Source organism: Cololabis saira, chromosome 9 (genome assembly GCF_033807715.1).
Source record: "Cololabis saira isolate AMF1-May2022 chromosome 9, fColSai1.1, whole genome shotgun sequence".
Classification (NCBI taxonomy): Eukaryota; Metazoa; Chordata; class Actinopteri; order Beloniformes; family Belonidae; genus Cololabis; species Cololabis saira.
In genome coordinates, this window is record NC_084595.1 from 9637216 (window position 1) to 9656173 (window position 18958).

General features: G+C 39.0%; 1 protein-coding gene across 1 annotated transcript in view; it reads right to left on the bottom strand.

Annotated features, from left to right (window-relative positions):
- The window catches only part of dock5 (dedicator of cytokinesis 5), a 79154-nt gene extending 65388 nt beyond the window's left edge, over nt 1–13766 (bottom strand). The window contains 1 exon segment of the mRNA XM_061730410.1: nt 13620–13766. Within this exon segment, the coding sequence (XP_061586394.1) occupies nt 13620–13662 (43 nt within the window). The 5' untranslated portion in view covers nt 13663–13766.
- Nucleotides 13767–18958: the final 5192 nt, after the last annotated feature.

Below are 18958 nucleotides of genomic sequence, written 5' to 3' on the forward strand. Positions count from 1 at the left end.
GTTACATTCAGCGGTGCTTACTGCAGTTGTTTGTAAAGTGAGTATGGCTGTGGCACAAAATCAGTGGCGTCAATTCAGTCCAAGCTAAGGTATGGCAAGGTTACGAGTCACAGAACTTAACTAGAGTATCAATCAACACGTCCAGCAAATACTCATCACAGAAGTCTGCTATGTAGCTTATCTGTGTGGTCAAGAAAATTGGAACTTTTTCAAATGCAGTCTCACTCACTGCAAAAACTCAAAATCTTACCAGGAATATTTGTCTTATTACTAGTTAAAATGTCTCATTTTTAGTCAAAAAATCTCATTACAGGGCCGCTCGGTGGCGCAGTGGGTTAAGCGGCGGCTCATATACTGAGGCTACAGTCCTCCTCCTGCAGCTGTCGCGGGTTCGAATCCAGCCCGCGCACCTTTGCTGCGTGTCTTCCCCGTTCTCTCTCTCTACCCCTTTCCAGTCTGCATCTCAATAAAGGGCCACTAGAGCCCAAAAAATCTTAAAAAAAAAAAAAAAAAAAGAAAAAATCTCATTACACTTAAAACAAGAGTCATTACCAGAAAAATGTTATTTGACCATTTTCACCTGTTTCGAGTAAATTTTCACTTGAAATAAGTAGAAAAATCTGCCAGTGGGACAAGATTTATCTTCTCATTACAAGCAAAACAATCTTGTTCCATTGGCAGATTTTTCTACTTATTTTAAGTGAAAATCTACTTGAAACAGGTGAAAATGGTTGTTTTTGAGTCTTGTCTTAAATGTAATGAGATTTTTTTTTTAAAATGAGACTAAAAATTAGACTTTTTAAAGGAGCATGAGGCTCCTTTTAAGAAATGAGACTCTCTAGCGCCACCCTTCGCCACGACGGCCGTCGGGGGTACTGCAGCCAACAGCGAAGCCGGCACGGGAGAACGGGGAGAACGTGCATGCAGCGTCATGTGACGTCACATCCGCAGGACAGCGCGGGAAATTCGGAGTCCGAATTGCAGCACATTTTGCAGCACACAGCCTGTTCAAGGCAAAGGAGAGATACGGTAAAGGGCTCATTCTTTTTAGTTTGGAACGCTTCATCTGACATTATTATTAGAAAACTTAAAACGTATACGCATTTTTTTTCATAAATCCTGCCTCAATCCTGCCTCATGCTCCTATAACTAGAAATAAGACAAATATTCTTGTTAAGATTTTGAGTTTTTGCAGTGTATATGTTTTACTAGTGAAATCGATCATGTTGCTCTTATTTGCATTTGTAGTTATTCCATAAATGTATTTAAAAAAACAAACATTTACATTTAACCCTTGAAGCAAAGGTGTGGCGGCTGCCATACCTTGCCATACCCAATTGACGCCCCTGCACAAAATTACAAGCTTTATTGGTTCATCAAAAGAAGAACAAGTACAAATAAGACTTTCTAGCTTTTGGAGCATCAGGTTCATTCTTTGAAGTACAGATTACAGTGAATCAGCCTGTAGTCATGCAAGGTGCAAACAATAGTCCATTTACAGAGCTGACAAGCACCCAGACTTGTGGTAAAAAAGACATTGTGCACAAGTTGCAATGCCACATTGTGCAAACTAAACGCAATACTCCGGCTTTGGCAAACCCAACCCCTCACTGCAACTCCGAGCAGTCTCCCAGCCTTCACTTTAAACTTTAAATACAGAGCATGTCGCTGCTGCTGTAAATTTCAATAAAGCTCTATCGGCATGGGTTCAAGTTAATGCGCATTCTAGCGTTAAATTGCAGTCAGTTTGATGCTCTCTAAAGGATTTAACACAGAACTAGATTAGACAACAATTAACGAACACCACGGCCGAAGAGTTTGAGCAGCTGCTGGCAGCCCATCATTGCTAACACCACGCTATGAGAATCTATTCTTCCCACTGGCGCTTCAGTTTCAAGGCAAACCATACTATGACTATTCTGTTTTAAGTGTAAATAAATAAGAATACATCAAGTGAATCATTGTTTTTTTTACATGAAAAACAAATATAATACAAAACACACTGAAAGACACTTCAATAACCTTCACACTTATTCTAGAAAGGGTTCAATATGAGACAGATGAAATGCCACAGCGCCAGAGCACAATGAAACCAAAATAAAAGCCACAGTTTCCATTGATATAAAGCCAAATTATACAGGACTGTCTCAGAAAATTAGAATATTGTGATAAAGTTCTTTATTTTCTGTAATGCAATTAAAAAAAACTAAAATGTCATACATTCTGGATTCATTACAAATCAACTGAAATATTGCAAGCCTTTTATTATTTTAATATTGCTGATTATGGTTTACAGTTTAAGATTCCCAGAATATTGTAATTTTTTGAGATAGGATATTTGAGTTTTCTTAAGCTGTAAGCTAGGGCTGGGCGATATATCGAGATTTGAATATATATATCGATATATTTTCAAACGCGATATGGTACGAGAAAATATCGTTTATATCATTTAAAAAAAAAATAATAATAATAATTTTTTTTTTTAATGATTTTGATATATCTTATTTTGTGACAAATTGACTTGAATGTTTTATTTGAGATTTGCACAAATGTTTTGTTACTATCAACCTCAGTTGAAAAGTCTGCCTGTTATTGTACAGTGTATTTTAATTATTTATTATTTAAAATTATTTATTTTAATTTAATTGTTGTGCAGGAAAGGGATATTTGTTTTATTTTATTCAAGAAGCATTTTTATTCTATATATGCAGGAAGTTTATTTTTATTTAATTTGTTTTATACATTTTGATATTGTGTAGACCTCTGTTAATAAATTTACCTGTGTGACATTTGGCACGAGGCTTTGTATTAAAACTTTTTTTAAGGGTTTGCCTCAGAAAAAAATGAAGCTAACAGAGATGCTATGCTATAATGCTTTGGGGAAACCCCAATTATGGCACAGAAAAAATATCGAGATATATATCGAGTATCGCCATTCAGCTAGAAAATATCGAGATATGACTTTTGGTCCATATCGCCCAGCCCTACTGTAAGCCATGATCAGCAATATTAAAATAATAAAAGGCTTGCAATATTTCAGTTGATTTGTAATGAATCCAGAATGTATGACATTTTTGTTTTTTTAATTGCATTACAGAAAATCACAATATTCTAATTTTCTGAGACAGTCCTGTATATATATATATATTTTTTTTTTTTTAAATCATCCCATTAAGAAAGGCCAGCAAAAGGACACAAACATTACATCAATAATATGTTGTCTTCATTGAGCTACCATTCAGTATCCTATACAACATTTGTGCACTTATAAAGTATGATGTGTTGCTCCCAGACCAGGAGGACGTACACTACACAGTTAAGGTAAGAGCATGTAAGCATGCATTTGAGCCAAATTTCCTCAAGCAGCATTTCCCCACAAAAATGATAATAATAATAAAGTAAAGACCCCAGCTGAAAGGCTTTGTGCCTCCCACTTACCGTCAGAAAATGATCTGCAGCTCTTAAAACCGTGCTCCAGCTAATAAGTCCTTAAAGGTAGCCCATATATCAGAGAGTCAAATCTTAAGTTCAAAGCTAATAGTGTAAAAAGGGACAAAATTACATTAGTGTGAGGCTTAATCTTATAATTGAGGTTAAAAAAAAAACTCTGCTGCAACATTTAACAGAGATATTACGCATATCTTATCTAAAAGAGAATAAAGCAGACAAACTCCTCTCCAGTATTCAAATAATTAATCTGAATTTCAGGTAAAATCATGTCTGACCCTCTCCTGATTATCTCCAAATCACTGCCTGCAATCAGGCTCGACATTGCAAGGTGAGTAATTACAGATGTGACAACTGCTATCTGGGGATGAGATGGAAATCTCAGGACTTCTTTTGTTTCCAGCACTTTTACTCTGAGTAGCATCTTTGGGAGAAAATTAGGTTGAGATGTTCATAACTTTAGGGAAACTTTCTTGACATGCATTTCATGCCGTGAAATAAATGTAACAAAAAATTGATTTTTTTTACTTGACAGCAAGTATAAAAATACGTTTTCTCACTTTAATGGTTTGAACGGCCATTTCCTGAGTAAAAGGCAAAGCGATAATTGGACACAGAAGAGTAAGGTAGCACATTTGTTGGTGCATAAGAGACAATTACACAACGTGTAAGCTGCAGGAATTTAAAATGATGACTCAAATGATGTGGCATCAGGTAGCTTCATGTACACAGACTGATCAACAAAACATAAGTCAAACACTGGATTTGACAAGTTGCATTAAAAAGCAGAGTCACGACACTCTCATAGACTTCTGACTAAAAGAACCCAAAAGTCCCATGTGTCATGGACACTTTCAATTACTAATAGTTACAGGACTTTATTCATCCTCAGTGTTTCTGGAGCACCTTTGCTAATAAGTTCAGGAAATGACAGCTGCACAGTTCACATGCCTCATGTGTTTCAGTAGTGTTACTTCATGTGAAAAGTTTTACATTACGTTAATATATGAGAATAATTTGCTCTTTTTGCAATTTAAGTTGGATAATATGAGAAACATTTCAAGTACCGACTACACTGTCAGTCTACATGCAAGCTATGGCAAATCTTATAATAAGAAGAACTTTGTGGTTTTCTGTACATTAATGCACCAGATCCCAAATGACTGTGGAGAGCTATCTTATTTAGACGAGCAGAAGAAACGTCGCTCATCGCAGTAAAGACAAAGCGACTCTGGACATAGCCGATAATTAACTGGTCATTGACTTCTACTTAACCTTTGACAGTGACGTGCAGGTAACCAGAGCCGGTGAACCTGCTGCCTTATCGAGTTATTAAGCAACACTGACAAACCTCTTGTGGAATATCTAGATTTTTAGGGTTGGTTAAGGCAGATCAGATAACAATGTCAAACTTTGAAATGTTAAAGGGGACCTATTATGGCATCTAATCCCTATTTTAAACAGGCCTTGAATGTCTTAAAAACAAGCGTTTGATTGTTTTTGCTAAATAAATTAGAAATTCAGCCTCTAAACCATGTCTTTATCTTCCCATTCTCTAACCTCATTATCTATGTGGGATTCTGAGTGGGCGGGGCTATGATAATGAGGAACTGTGCTGATTGGCTGCCTGAATGACGCAATACACCGCTACGAAAAAATGGCGGAAGCTCCGGCCGGCGGAGTTACACCGTGTCCTGACACCGTGTCATAACTGCATGCAATGCGAGCGAGCGTCAGCGACAAAATCAATTCCATTGCTTTATTTTCTATTGGACTGTCCTAACTGGCCGCAGCGATGCAGCGATGCAGCGATGCAGCGATGCAGCGCTGTGCGCCGTTTTGAGCTGAACATTTGTCGGACGCCCTGCTTCTATTTTCTTCCTGTCGCTCGCGTTGAAAGCCGGTTGAAAGCGCTGTAGGAAACAGTCATGGATGAGGAACGGCTGATCCAGTTAGTTGAAATGAGAAGTTATCTCTATGATTCCTCCTTTTTTCACTACAAAAACCTCAATAAAGTGGCAGCTGCTGGAGGGAGATGGACAGAGAGCGTCCGATGTCACGCAGTGCGACGCGATAGTCGGACGCTCGCATGCAGTTACATGGTTTTATAGTTGTGGGCGTGGTTTGCATTTTGGTTACGTAACGAACATGTGCAGAATCTGAAAGGCTCGTAGAAGTCACATCACACTGGACGGCTCATCCGGGCGGCTGTACAGACACTGCAGAATTTGGTTGCTTTCCTCCTTCTCTGAGTTGGCAGGCTGAGGGGAGACCACTTTATATATGTTAAAGCAAGAAAAAACGTGTTTTTCATAATAGGTCTCCTTCAAATCATAGCAGACATGGCAGAAATATAACCTTTAGATCAGAGGTTTGAACATTGATTCAGTTTGTCTACAGGGGTCGTATTAATTTGCTGTTCAAGGTTTTCTGTTGTTAAATTCCCGTAATATCGGATTATTTCTGCTGACTCAAACACACCATTTCTTTTTTCTTCTGTTAGTGAAGCCATAAGGCTGTATCTCTTTCTTTCTCAAAGGCGATTTGTGCACCTAAATATTGCATAACCAACCATTGGAAGACAAGACTCTCTCCTTGCATTAATATTATATCATTATGTTGTTGTTTTCATACATGCAATTAGACTTTAAACACATTCTGCCACCAGATTTGAACAGGATGAGATATTATCACCACCTCCAGTTAATAAACGGCATCTCTGTTGTTAGGAGGTTCCCGATGCCACACGGATCTTCACGATGCTGCAGGTGGTTTTCACTAACAGGAACCTGCTGACATGTTGTTTTAAAGGGTCAAACTGCATTTCCCAGCATCTAAAAACACCCAAACAACTTTGATTAAGCCTAATATTTTACAAGTGTTTTCTTCCCATGACAGGCAGTCCATCTAAGCCTTGCATTCATGGATATATATTAGTTAATTAAAAACATGAATGCATGCAAAGCCTGTTGTAAATGTGTTCAACGATGTAAGAAATCACAATCCTTTTTCCTGTATGGTGTAAGTGGAGTCATCCCATTAATCAATACATATTAAGATTAATATTTACCAATAATTACAGGGAAAATACGCATTCTAAAATAAGTAAGATCCTTCCACATTTCTGCAGTACTCAATTAGTTTTAACCATTATAAGTTTTAACCATCAGATTCCTTTTTTTATATGGAGAATAAGAGAACATTATTTATTTTTAATATGAAGAATTACAATTTCTGACACCTTTGGTTAAGAGCCTAATCCTTGCAACGCGGCACTGCAGGGGGAGTGAAGCTGTTAGACTCACATTGTGTGCTGTTTGAAAAGGGAAACAAATTGTAACTCTGCTATTAAACACTACTCTTCCGTCAAAGCTGTTGCTGATTTCGCCCACAAGAAAACTCAGCGGGACCCAAGACTTACCTTTTCTTATATCTGTAAAGCAAAAATAAGCTGTGAAAGAACAGCTGCCCAAACATCTGGGACTGAAAACCTTGAAGGAGATTTGACCTAGAACCAGTTCAACTTGATGAAGCAAACAAAGAGAAAACTGCTCAAATTTGAGACATCACAGCCAATCAGGCCAGACTCTGCTATCCTTCACTGCAATCAAAAACAACAAGCCGCTACAAGAAAATTGTTGAATTCCTGCCACTGGATGATCAGAAATGTTCCATAGTCAAAGAGACTTTTCAAATATTTCATAGACGAAGCCTGAAATGTGTCACACTGAGTAGGATACTTCCTGCAGACTGCATCAATGCGTCACGTAGCCGGCAGAAAACTAGTACATGTAGGGGATTTAAGAGATATAGGCCCGGTTTCACAGACAAGGCTTAAGCCTAGTCTCAGACTAAAATGCTGTTTGAGCTGGCTTAACTTTAAGTCACTTGCACAGACATATCTTAAAATAGTCATAGATTTAGTCTGTTCTGGATTAAACAAAGCCAATTGCAAGAGGGTGGATTAGAGCTACTCTAGGACTAAATTGAAGTTTATATTAATCCTGCAAAGAGGCAGGTTTAACTTCAGCTTAGTACTGTTTGTGAAAGGGAGCACAGATGGTTTGGGAGCATGGAGTATTTGGAATACCTAAATGAAGACCAATATTCGCTACAGAGGCCAGCCAGACAAATACTTGTGGATAGGAGTAATCCATTGAATCAGTTTGATGAAATAACTTTCCGAGACCGCTTTCGTATGTACAAAGAAGATGTACTGGAGATAATTACTTTGCTTGAGCCAAGACTTTCCTCCATGTCTCAAAGAGGAAGGCCTGTACCCAGTTCTGTCCAAGTTCTGATCACTTTGAGATTCTTGGCATCTGGAACCTTTCATCGTGAAACTGGTGATTTGTGTGGTATCAGTGAAGCAACAGTGTGTAGAATAGTTCACAATGGCCCGGTTTCCCAGATCAGTTAAGTAGTTCTTAACAGCGAAATACTTCTTTCACAGGCTCCTTAAGATGGTTTGAAAGAAGTCTTTCGCTGTTAAGAACTACTTAACTGATCTGGGAAACCGGGCCAATGTCTGCAGTGCCATTTGTGAACTGAGAAATCTGTACATTAAGTTCCCTGATGCTGCTGAGCAAGCCAACTATAAAGTGTGATTCTACGAATATGGGAACTTCCCAGGAGTGATTGGCTGTATTGATGGATGTCATGTTGAAATCAAGTGTCCATCAACTCCTGATGCTGAGGAGTACAGGAACCGTAAGAACTGGTTTTCCATCAATGTTCAGGCTGTATGCACTCCCAATTTAGAGTTTTCAAACATTGTTGCCCGTTTGAAGGGAGCAACACATGATTCAAGGATTTTTCACAACTCTTCATTGTGTGCTCAGTTTAAGAGAGGGCAACATATTGGAATACTACTTGGTGACAGTGGATATGCTCCTATTTATTCACACCTTGGCCACATCCTACAACAACTGAGCAGCAAAGATACAACAGAGCTCATATTCGCACTAGAGGGATGGTCAAGCGTATGTTCGGAGTGTGGAAAAATCGATTCCAGTGTTTACGCAATACACTTCGTTTTGAGCCAAGAAGATGCTGCGAGGTGATCATTGCTACAACTGTTCTGCACAACTACCTGAAGCAGCATAATTGCATAGCATAATAATCCTGACCCTCCAATGGAAGACCAGAATGATCCAGATGTGCCCATGCCGGTGGCAGAAAATAACCAACGAGGACTTGCACTCAGAGCTGCTTTCACATTACAGCACTTCAGTTAGAAAAAAGATACATTTAACCATGGAATGCATTGATTATGGCTTGTTTTTGCCTTAATAGTGTTTGTTGTGTACAACATATATAAATAGTGTGCTGAAAAATTAAATGAGAAACTCAACCAAGGCTGTTCTAAAATGTAGGTTGTGGTGACTACAATACTCACACTCTTGTCAAGTGAGAAAACATTTATTTTCATAACATATTTCATTACATTACATAGCTATCTCTTGCATCTTTATTTGAACAGCTCTCTCTTCTAATTTCATTAGATTTTCATTTTCATTTGAGTTGAATTCACTGCAAATGGCAGCCCAAGCACTCCTCTTCTTATGTTCAATAGCAGCACTATGACCTTTACTTTCAATAGCAGCATGATTTCCCACAATTTGTTTAAGTAGAGTTTTTTCATACTCAGTATAGTTCTTTGAGCGTGTTCTTTTAGCTTCAACCATGTTTGGTGTCAAAATTCCCTCCAGCAAAACTGTCCTCAATTCCATTCCAGGTTTTTGTGAGCACCATTAAGCTAACAGACTGTGCTCCCACTTAAGCTAATGAGGTGTTCTCATTTAAGCTTACTCCAGGACTCCACAGTCTGGGACTAACTAAGACAAATGTAAGCCACGCTCATGCAAGCCACTTAAATTACCTAGCTTTACTAGTCTGACTTAGGCCTAATCCTGGCTTGATATAAGCCTTGTCTGTGAAACCGGGCCATAGAGTAATTCCTTTTGTCGGATGGAACCAAAAGTACAAAAAAATTGGTTAAATGAAACCAATTTGACAAAAATTGCTCTTTTGCAAACAACTGCAATCAGTGAATTCTTCTTGTTTTGTATTGTGTGGGTTTTTTTGTTGTTTTATTTGGACAAGAGGATGGAGCTCAAGAGCGGTACTTGAAGCCGTAATGGATATAAATGTCTCACATTCATCTTGTTTTGCTTTTTTTTTCCTATGGGGTAAAAAGCAACGCTGTTCAAACTGAGTTTGGATGTGTCGTTAAAAATAAAGAAAAAAAATAAGCTGCCAATCTTCCCAGAAGAGGATGTCACAGTAAGTTCACCCCAAGGTCAGGCTGTGCAATGCACAAGGAAATTGCAAAGAGAAACCCCAACAGCTACATCTCAGGCTCCACAGACCCAAGTTAGAATATTAAATGTTCTTGACAGTACAATTCAAAACACACACAGCACTACTGCAGCTTGTTTGCAAAGGGGTTGCTCACAGAAAGCTTTTCTAATTAAAAAGAACAATGCGGTATGTCTGAGGGAAGGTTGGCAGTGCTGCTTTTGAACAAATCTTTGGCCAGGTGAGACCAAAGTGGAACAGCTACGATGCTTGTGTTTGGTCTCAAATATCAAACGCAGTTTATCAGCACAAATATCCCACGCTGGCTAACGAGCACAGTAGTGGGAGGGCAGTGATTCAGGCTTGTTTTGCAGCCACGGGATTTGGGCTGTCATTGAATCAGCCCTGAACTCCTCTGCTTACTGAAGTAAAACAACAACCATTCCGAGCACATCAGCAAATCTCCAACAGAAAAACAAAAAAATAATAAAATGATGGTGATGCAACAGTCCAGCCAAAGTTTGTTTCTCAAACTCAGTGACGTGCCATGGCTGGAGCTTAAAAGAGCTATTATGTAGGCCTGTGTTGAAAAAATCGATTTCTCAATTCTAAATCGATTCTCATATTAACTCCTAAAAATCGATTCATATGTCTAAAGATCTTTTTTTTGTATTATTATTATTATTTTTTTTTTTTTATTTATTTATTTATGTTTTTTTTTTCATTACAACTTTTGGTTATTTCTTTGTTTATCCCCAAAAAAGGAATGTTTCGTTGGACACGAGAATAACTGGTGCCATGTTTTTGCCTTTTAATATGTTTAAAGGTATAAAAACATTAAAGTGTTCAGTTATAATTGCATAAATTGTCTATATTTCATTACTTTATATACTGTCTTGGGGTTACATTTGCATAAAATGCTAAAAACCAAATGCTCAAAAATTAAAAACCAAAATAGATCGAAAATGGAACAAATAAAAACAGAATGTGGGAAAAAATAAAACCGATTTCATCCGTCTCTGTTTGCTGCCCTGGATCTGTTTGGTAATTCTGACCCACGATGTTTCTGTTTCAGTTCTATCAGCATTCTGGGAGCTGATTGGTCCTTACAGCATCATTAGCTGCCAATACTTGCTGTTTAATCTCAATATAATACTAGTAGTAATATTTTGCATAACTACAGTCATATAATTCATGCAACAGCTCAAAAGACAGTTTTAGAAACACTAACCCAAATCGAATCGAATCAAATCTTGATAATCGATTCGGAATCTTAAGAATCGGAATCGAATCGATTCTTGACATTTGAATCGATCCCCAGCCCTACTATTATGCATAAACTGAAGCGACAATGAGCACGTGAGAGACATACCGTACACAACGATTACCTCAAAATCAGATGCTTATTTTTGTGCTTGTTTGTTTTTCTTTTTGTTCTTATAAAGCTCCGACACGTAAAAACCTGAGAATTGAAAGAGAGAGTGTACTTTCTTTTTCAAATCACTGCGATCTGGTTACTTCCCCCCTCACTCAACTCATCAGCTGAAGTCAGCTTAAATGACATCACCTGTGGTGATTCATCAAACTCAACAGAGCCTTTTCTGGAGCCATAAATGCATTTTCTCCTTCCAAGACCTGACTTCAATACATCATAGAAATATCCAGTGGAGTGCATCTTTTTAGAATTAAAAAATTAAGCAGCTATCCTATTATTATGATGGTGTCACAGTAAATATATATATTTTTTAAATGTCACATCTTAAGCCCCATATTATCCACATTTCCATGATAGCAAGCATGGTATGACTGATATTATCATGAATCTAATAATCTCTTCTTTCACCCCAAAAATGTTGCCGCCTGTTTATGAGCGCAGCCATGGTTTACTAATCGGATTAAAAATGTAATCCCTTGTACAAGGTCCGATGGCATTTTCAGGATTAAGTACAGTGTCAGTGACTCCTGGCCTGTGTTTGGGGGGACGGCAGGAGACGGTGGAGGCGACGCGCTGCAGCAGGGCGGCAGATTTGAACGTCACACTGAGATCTGGGGATAATCATAAAAGTGGTCCTTTACATCAAGCGCTCAAACAAGGTCGTACGTAGCCAAGAGGCGCGTGTGCGTCTGCTCCAGAGCTCAAACTGACATTGTTGGTTCATATATTTTTTGTATCAACAGCCACCCGGCACAAAAAGCATCACATAAGAACATCTTAAAGTCACGGCTTGAGGTTATTTACACAACACTACTGATTTATACTTCTTCCACAGAAACTAGGTCTTTTCACTGACAGCACATGTTTCACGTGAAGCACATTTATTGCGCCGTGAAAGAGATCAGGAAATCATTATTTTAAAAAGTTAACGCAAGTGTCCGTAGCTTTGGGGCCAACGATAACCTATAACAGCACATCTAATGCTGGCAATAAAGTCATTACTGGGAATTCTCATTGAGGAAACAGTTAGATTTACCTTGAGGGTGTGGAGGGTTTTCTGATAACATGCACATTCACGCACAGCAGCATGTGCACTAACAATCCCACACTAACGCAGGTAACACGGCCACACCTTACTGTTGCAAGATATAGCAATCTAAGAGTTCAATTACTGAGGAGCACAGAAACATGGAACCTGGATCACAACACTGGAAGGTTGGTTACGGTCAAGACAAGTGTGTATACATTTATGAAGTGTGTGTGCGTGTGCGTGTGTGTGTGTGTGTGTGTGTGTGTGGGAAGGGGAAGCCTAGCTTTAAATCTTAGGTGCCAACATCTGACAGATCCCATGCTCTGTTGAATCTGCTTCCATGTTTCTATTTATCTATTTAATCTATGGTCTCTTTGGTTTGTTCTGCTCTTTTACTTATTTATTCTTTTTCTATACTAATTTTTATGTACTATTCCATCAAACATGCCCAGGGACTACAGGTGGAAAATAGCAAGCTGCTACAACCTGGCACAATGCATATCTTAGATTAATGTCTTATGGTAATAACAGGTATAATTTTTTGATAAAGTAAAGCTTGCTGTTTTATTTTTTCTTTTTTTTTATTATTTTCAAGCAAAATTGAAATAGAAACAAGGGGGTAGGACCCAATAAGTTTTTTACTTCCTCCTACTCCTTTTCGGGCATTAAGGTTTATTTCCCTTTGATTTTCTTTAATGACTGTTTATTTGTATTCTTTTTTCTTTTGTTTTGTGTAATAGTTTTTTTGGTATTTGTTTTTTGTATGCTCGAAATAAAGATTTCAATCAATCAATCTTATTGTGCACTGTCCCTGTTTTGAAATAAATAAAGTACAAATATCCTAAAGTTTCTTTTTTTCCAGACTTTTTTGTCTGGAAAAAAGAAACTTTAGGATAAATAAATTACAAATTTCAAACTACAAGGCAAACCCTGTAACAACATTGTGCAACCAGTCCCTGTCTCGTCTGCATAACCTGCCAGACATTGCACTCCCAGATGTGGCTCCATTAGAAGTTTCTGCAAAAGTCCTTGATGGCTAAATAACTTTTGGACCCAATTTCATTTCACTCTAACTTCAGCAGGACTTGTTAGGAAGCTCACGCACAAGAAAGAGCGGTATCCCTGAACTCTTATCTGTTATCCCTCATGTAGTCAGTTATTTCTTACTAAACCGAGCGGTCACTGACCATACAAGGCGGAGAAATGTCGCAGTTCCTGAAGTGGAAGAGAAAAAAAAAGGCTGAGAATAAAAAGTTTTGATCGTGTTTCCAGCCTGTATGCAGTAAGGAATACTTTTGTTTTCCCAACTTCACGCCGCTTGTCTTGATGTTGCTGGGAGTTCCCTGCTGCCAGCCTGCCCCCCAAAACCAAAACACCAGCGTTGCAGGCGAAAACAGCCGCACTTACCGACGCCGTACTTCTCTTTTTTAGTGGGAATCCAGCGGGTCATAGCGGGGGAAGGACGTCCCGGCGGCCGGATTATATAAATAACTATGTACACTTGCTCAGCGAGGACGGGCGGTGCTTCTCCTGCTTCTCCCGCAGTCTACAGTTCCGCCATCATGACTCGCTCCGACACGGAGGAGGAGGAGGAGCTCTGGGCCGGGGGGGCTCCGGGGACCCCGGCCCAGGGGCCCCGGCCGAGTGCCCCCGGCCCGGGCTCTGGGCCGGGGGGGCTCCGGGGACACCCGGACCAGGGGCTCCGGTCTCTGGGCTCTGGGCCGGGGGGGCTCCGGGGATCCCCGGCCCAGTGGCCCCCGTTCCCGGCCCCGGGCTCTGGCCTGGGGGGGGCTCCGGGACCCCCGGACCCGGGCCCAGGGCGCCCGGGGCCGGGGGCCCCTGGGCCGGGGGGGCTCCGGGGACCCCGGCCGGGGTGGGCCGGAGCATTGCACGGTGCAGCCAGCAATAATGTAAAAGAATGTAAAAAAAGTCGAAATGTTGAGAAAAAGTCGAAATGTCGAGATTAATTTAGCATATTTTCTCAACATTTCAACTTTATTCACGAAATTTTGACTTTTTTCTCAACATTTCGACTTTTTTCATGAAATTTTTACTTTTTCCTCGACATTTCAACTTTTTTCTCGAAATTGTACTTCAACATTAATCTCGACATTTCGACTTTTTTCTCAACATTCCAACTTTTTTCTTGAAATTGTACTTCAACATTAATCTCGATATTTCGACTTTTTTCTCAACATTTCAACTTTTTTCTCAACATTTCAACATTAACCTCGACATTTTGACTTTTTTCTCAACATTTCGACTTTTTTCTCGAAATTGTACTTCAACATTAATCTCGACATTTCGACTTTTTTCTCAACATTTCCACTTTTCCAGGGGGCCCTGGGCCGGGGGTCCCGGAGCATTGCTGGCTGCACTGTTGGCAACTTAGGGTTGCCAACTCCCTGAAAAATAAATAAGGGACACCTCATCGACTGCCTTCACCCTTCCTGGCGTGGTGAATTTTTTTAGCCCCTTTTTTGTGAGTGAAACGATTTTTTTAACTATTTGACTCGAATCTGAATTGAATTAGATGCATATTTTTGAATGCCATGAACACATGGAAAACAAATTATAATCCAGCAGTTCACTTTAATACAAAATAACAAAATGAACTGAATAAAATAAGTATCTTTCTTAAACAGAAACGTCCTGCTTAATTTAAAATTGTATAAATTAATATAAAACAGTTTAAAGAAAGCAGCACATCCATTCTGCAACAGTGCACATTTTTAGTGCAATAACAAAAGTGCAAACAGAAAGTCTGTAGAAAACGTCTAAATATATTTGTGCCTCCAAGGCCATAGGCTACAGTTGTAGTAAAACAGAAAAATATAACTTATGAACTCAACAGCTCAATACCATTTTCCATTGGCATTTTATGACTATTTTTTGACTCTCACAGTAATACGGGACAAAGTGCGTCCCTTTTCACCTCAATACGGGACGCGTAGCCTAATTTAGTTTATAAATACGGGGCGATTCCGTTTTTCAAGGGACGGTTGGCAACCCTAGCTGCACCGCACAAACCCTCAAACATCATTCCCTAGACATTACCTTGAATTTAATTCAGGTAAGACATTATGGCACTGCCGCTTCTACAATTTTGGAGGACCTTCAAGATTCTGTTTGGGGGGGGGGGTCTACTTTTTATTAAAACTAAGACAGTGGAACTGGACAGACCATCTGTATTCTGACAGATACCCCCATTGTATATATGTTAATAAGAGCTGCCATTTGTCTATTTACTGTGCAGTGAGTGAAAATAACCAAGTCAAATTCCCTGTCTTGTTTGACCTGACTTGGCTGAATAAACATGATTCTGATTCTGATTCTGATTAAATACTCTCATATTTATTTATTTTTGTCTGAGCGTTTTTTAATGTTTTCTTTATCCAGCAAGCAAAGTACAGTCTTTCTATGTTTTTTTATGTAATTTATTTATTATTCGTCTGTCCTGTTTATTTCTGTTCTGTGTCTTGCTGCTGTGACAAATGAATTTCCCCTCGGGGATGAATAAAGTCTACCCTACCTTATTTTATTACATATGTGTCATGCTGTCCCCACAACCCACCTGCAAGGGTACCAGAGGTGTCAAGTAACAAAGTACAAATACTTCGTTACCTTACTTAAGTAGAAATTTTGGTTATCTATACTTCACTGGAGTAATTATTTTTCAGACGTCTTTTTACTTTTACTTCTTACATTTTCACACAATTATCTGTACTTTTTACTCCTTACATTTAAAAAAAAGCCTTGTTACTCTATTTCATTTCGGCCTTTAAAAAAAACTATCCAGTTAAATTGCTCCATCCGGATAGAGTGAATTTGGTTGTGGTTGTTTCAGATGTTTCTGTCCAGTTTTGTTCTTACATCCGTTCCCTCAGATTCCTGCAACTAAACTTGGATGTACATTCCAATAAAGGTTAGGATAAATGATAACATGCCTCTGAAGTTTGACTTTTTGCACCATTACAATACTTATAGGCAACTAGTCATCATATCTCCTGCTCTCTGAAACACATGTTAATGCTCAATAGTACACATATATGGTTCTTTAATATATTTGCATTATACTAAGATACATTCATTTTCAATGGCTTTTGTCCTTAATGGCTTTTTTCCCCCTTACATTACTTTTACTTTTATACTTTAAGTAGTTTTGAAACCAGTACTTTTATACTTTTACTTGAGTTAAAAACTTGAGTTGATACTTGATGTGAATACTTTTGACACCTCTGAAGGGTACACTCGAACGTAGGTCTAGTCTTAAGTAAATTGGTTGATGCAGGATGGCAAGGCAAGTTTATTTGTATAGCACAATTCAACTGCTTTACATCAACATTAAAAGCAGCAAACACAAAATTAAACAGTAAATAACAAATAAAATGATAAGAAAAGAGGTAAAATAATAAAAAGCACAAGTTGTTTAAAAGTAAGGGCAGTAGAGTACAGCGGGAAAGTATTTAATTTAAGAGTACGCTTCAGTAAACTAATGTTTTTAGGCCTGATTTAAAGGAGCTGACAGTTGGAGCAGACCTCAGGTCTACAGGAAGTTTGTTCCACCGGTGAGGAGCAGAATAACTGAACGCTGCCTCACCTTGCTTGGTTCTGGTTCTTGGGAAATGCAACAAACCAGATCCAGATGAAGCTCAGGGGTCTGAGAGCTTCATAGGAACTAACAGATCAAGCATGTATTTTGGTCCAGGACTGCTCATTTATGGCCGCGAGCCCCTCAGAAACCGTGTCAGAAACCGTGTCAGAAACCGCCATATTGCATGAACCGTAAAAGTGGTCCATTGGCGAGGCAAAGGGCAAATTAATAACCAGCGGCAGTGCAAGGAATGAAGCTCAGGTCAGTAACACATTGAACGCCCTATAAGAAGTTATATGCAGTCGACCACCACAAAGCCGGAGTGTAAGTGGAAGGCTGGATGGGCCATGTTTCAAATTGAGACATTCTGCAAATCCCATTGATGTTCAAGGTAGCATGGATCCGGCACCTGCTCCATCCCCGGCATCAGCCAGCTCTTCCCACGTCGCTGAAGCCGGCGGGGCCAAGCACACACTTAAGCCAAGTCAGTTCACATCAACAGTTGCTTCGCTAAGCTTCGTTGCATGAACCAAGACTGATGAGAATGTGATGATATAAAAAAAATAATAAATAAATCCTGCACCTCCTACAATAGTTGCCATGGAAGCGAAATAGCTGTGGAGAAAAGCCTTTTTTTGAACCTTTTGAAATATGTGACCTTGTGAGTTTGCGAATGCACGGAAACTCAGACAGTCTGATTTTACAAATTTATACATTTGCAACAGAAAACTCAAAATGTATGTCTTCCTAAATCACAGATTTGCCAAATTAAATTTGAATACTCACATTTTGCAAATTTTCTCAAAAACCCTGACAGTTTTTACTTAAATCTTATGCATGATTTCACTTCTTCACAGTGAAGTACTTGAATGTCATTCAGGTAGCCACAACTGAAGGTCTTTAGATTTTTCCTCGAGTACTGGATCTTGAAACTGGCCTTGTAGGTCGGGAGCTCAGAGTCGCAGTGGGCTTATGTATTTGCATAGACTGCATATACCAAGAAAGGGTGTTAGTGTTAAAGTTCCTCATAAATTATCAAATGAGCTTAAATTGAATTCAGGCAAGTTATAAAGAGGCTGAAGTATCTCTCGTTTTGCTTCAAGGACTCCCAGTAGTGTCAGTAGTTTGATTTTAAAGAGGAACTGCACACAATTTGACGTTCTGATGGAGAATAATTCATCCGACTATAAATAAATGATCACCTGGTTATTGTTTTTAATTAAAACTAGATGAATTGAAATGCTGTAGCTCACGCCGACTGCTTTAAATGAGACCTTCTGTATTCTAGGTGAGCATAAATGGACCAGACATGCTCACAGAGGCTTCATTTGATTTCACCCAGCAAAATGTGTTTCATACAAGCCGCACAATTAATTGAGGCATCTGGTGGCTTGTCCTTCGATGAAACGGGACTCAAAATAGCATTCCCTGCCTCGTCATTTACAGCAGTAGGCGCTTCGATTTGGGAGAGTACTCAGCCTTTTGTTTTGCACAGTATGTGTGCTTTTTTTTTTCTTTCTTTTCTCCTGCTACCGGTCAACCAAATGGTGCTGTCAGAAATGTTTAGACGCCCAGTGTTTCGTTGTTCCAATTGACAGGGCAGTGTCAATCATCTCTCCCGCCTCCTCCGCATCTATTGTGATATGGCTGCTTTGTAACACCTTGTGGCGATTTGGAAATAACACAATCTGATTATTATTCAGTTGTTTCTTTATTATGAATTTATGGCAGAGCTATTCAATAGATAATCATTTCTTCCAGAGGCCTTTTTACTCTTCAAAACTTTGATAAATTATCAACAGGCTTTCTGAATGTTAACATTTTTAATTGTTGCCCTATTTCTTTCTAACTAAGAGGTGTTAAAATGTCTTATGCAGCTTAATTAACAAAGATAATGATAATAAAACAAACCTGCATCACCGGTTTTTGCCGCTCACAGGTTGAATATAAGGCAACATGAATATATGTTGCACCTATATGTTGGATTTTTCCAGGTAATAAATTGAGTCTTACGCAAGATTGTTGTGACCTATTTCTGTGTGAGCTGTAGGTGATTGCTGAGTAGGTTTTTAGGAGGGAGGTGGGCTGACGTGCCTCACATCTGCTCGTGCACATTTGACCTTTGAGTCTCTTAATACCTATGGAAAGACCT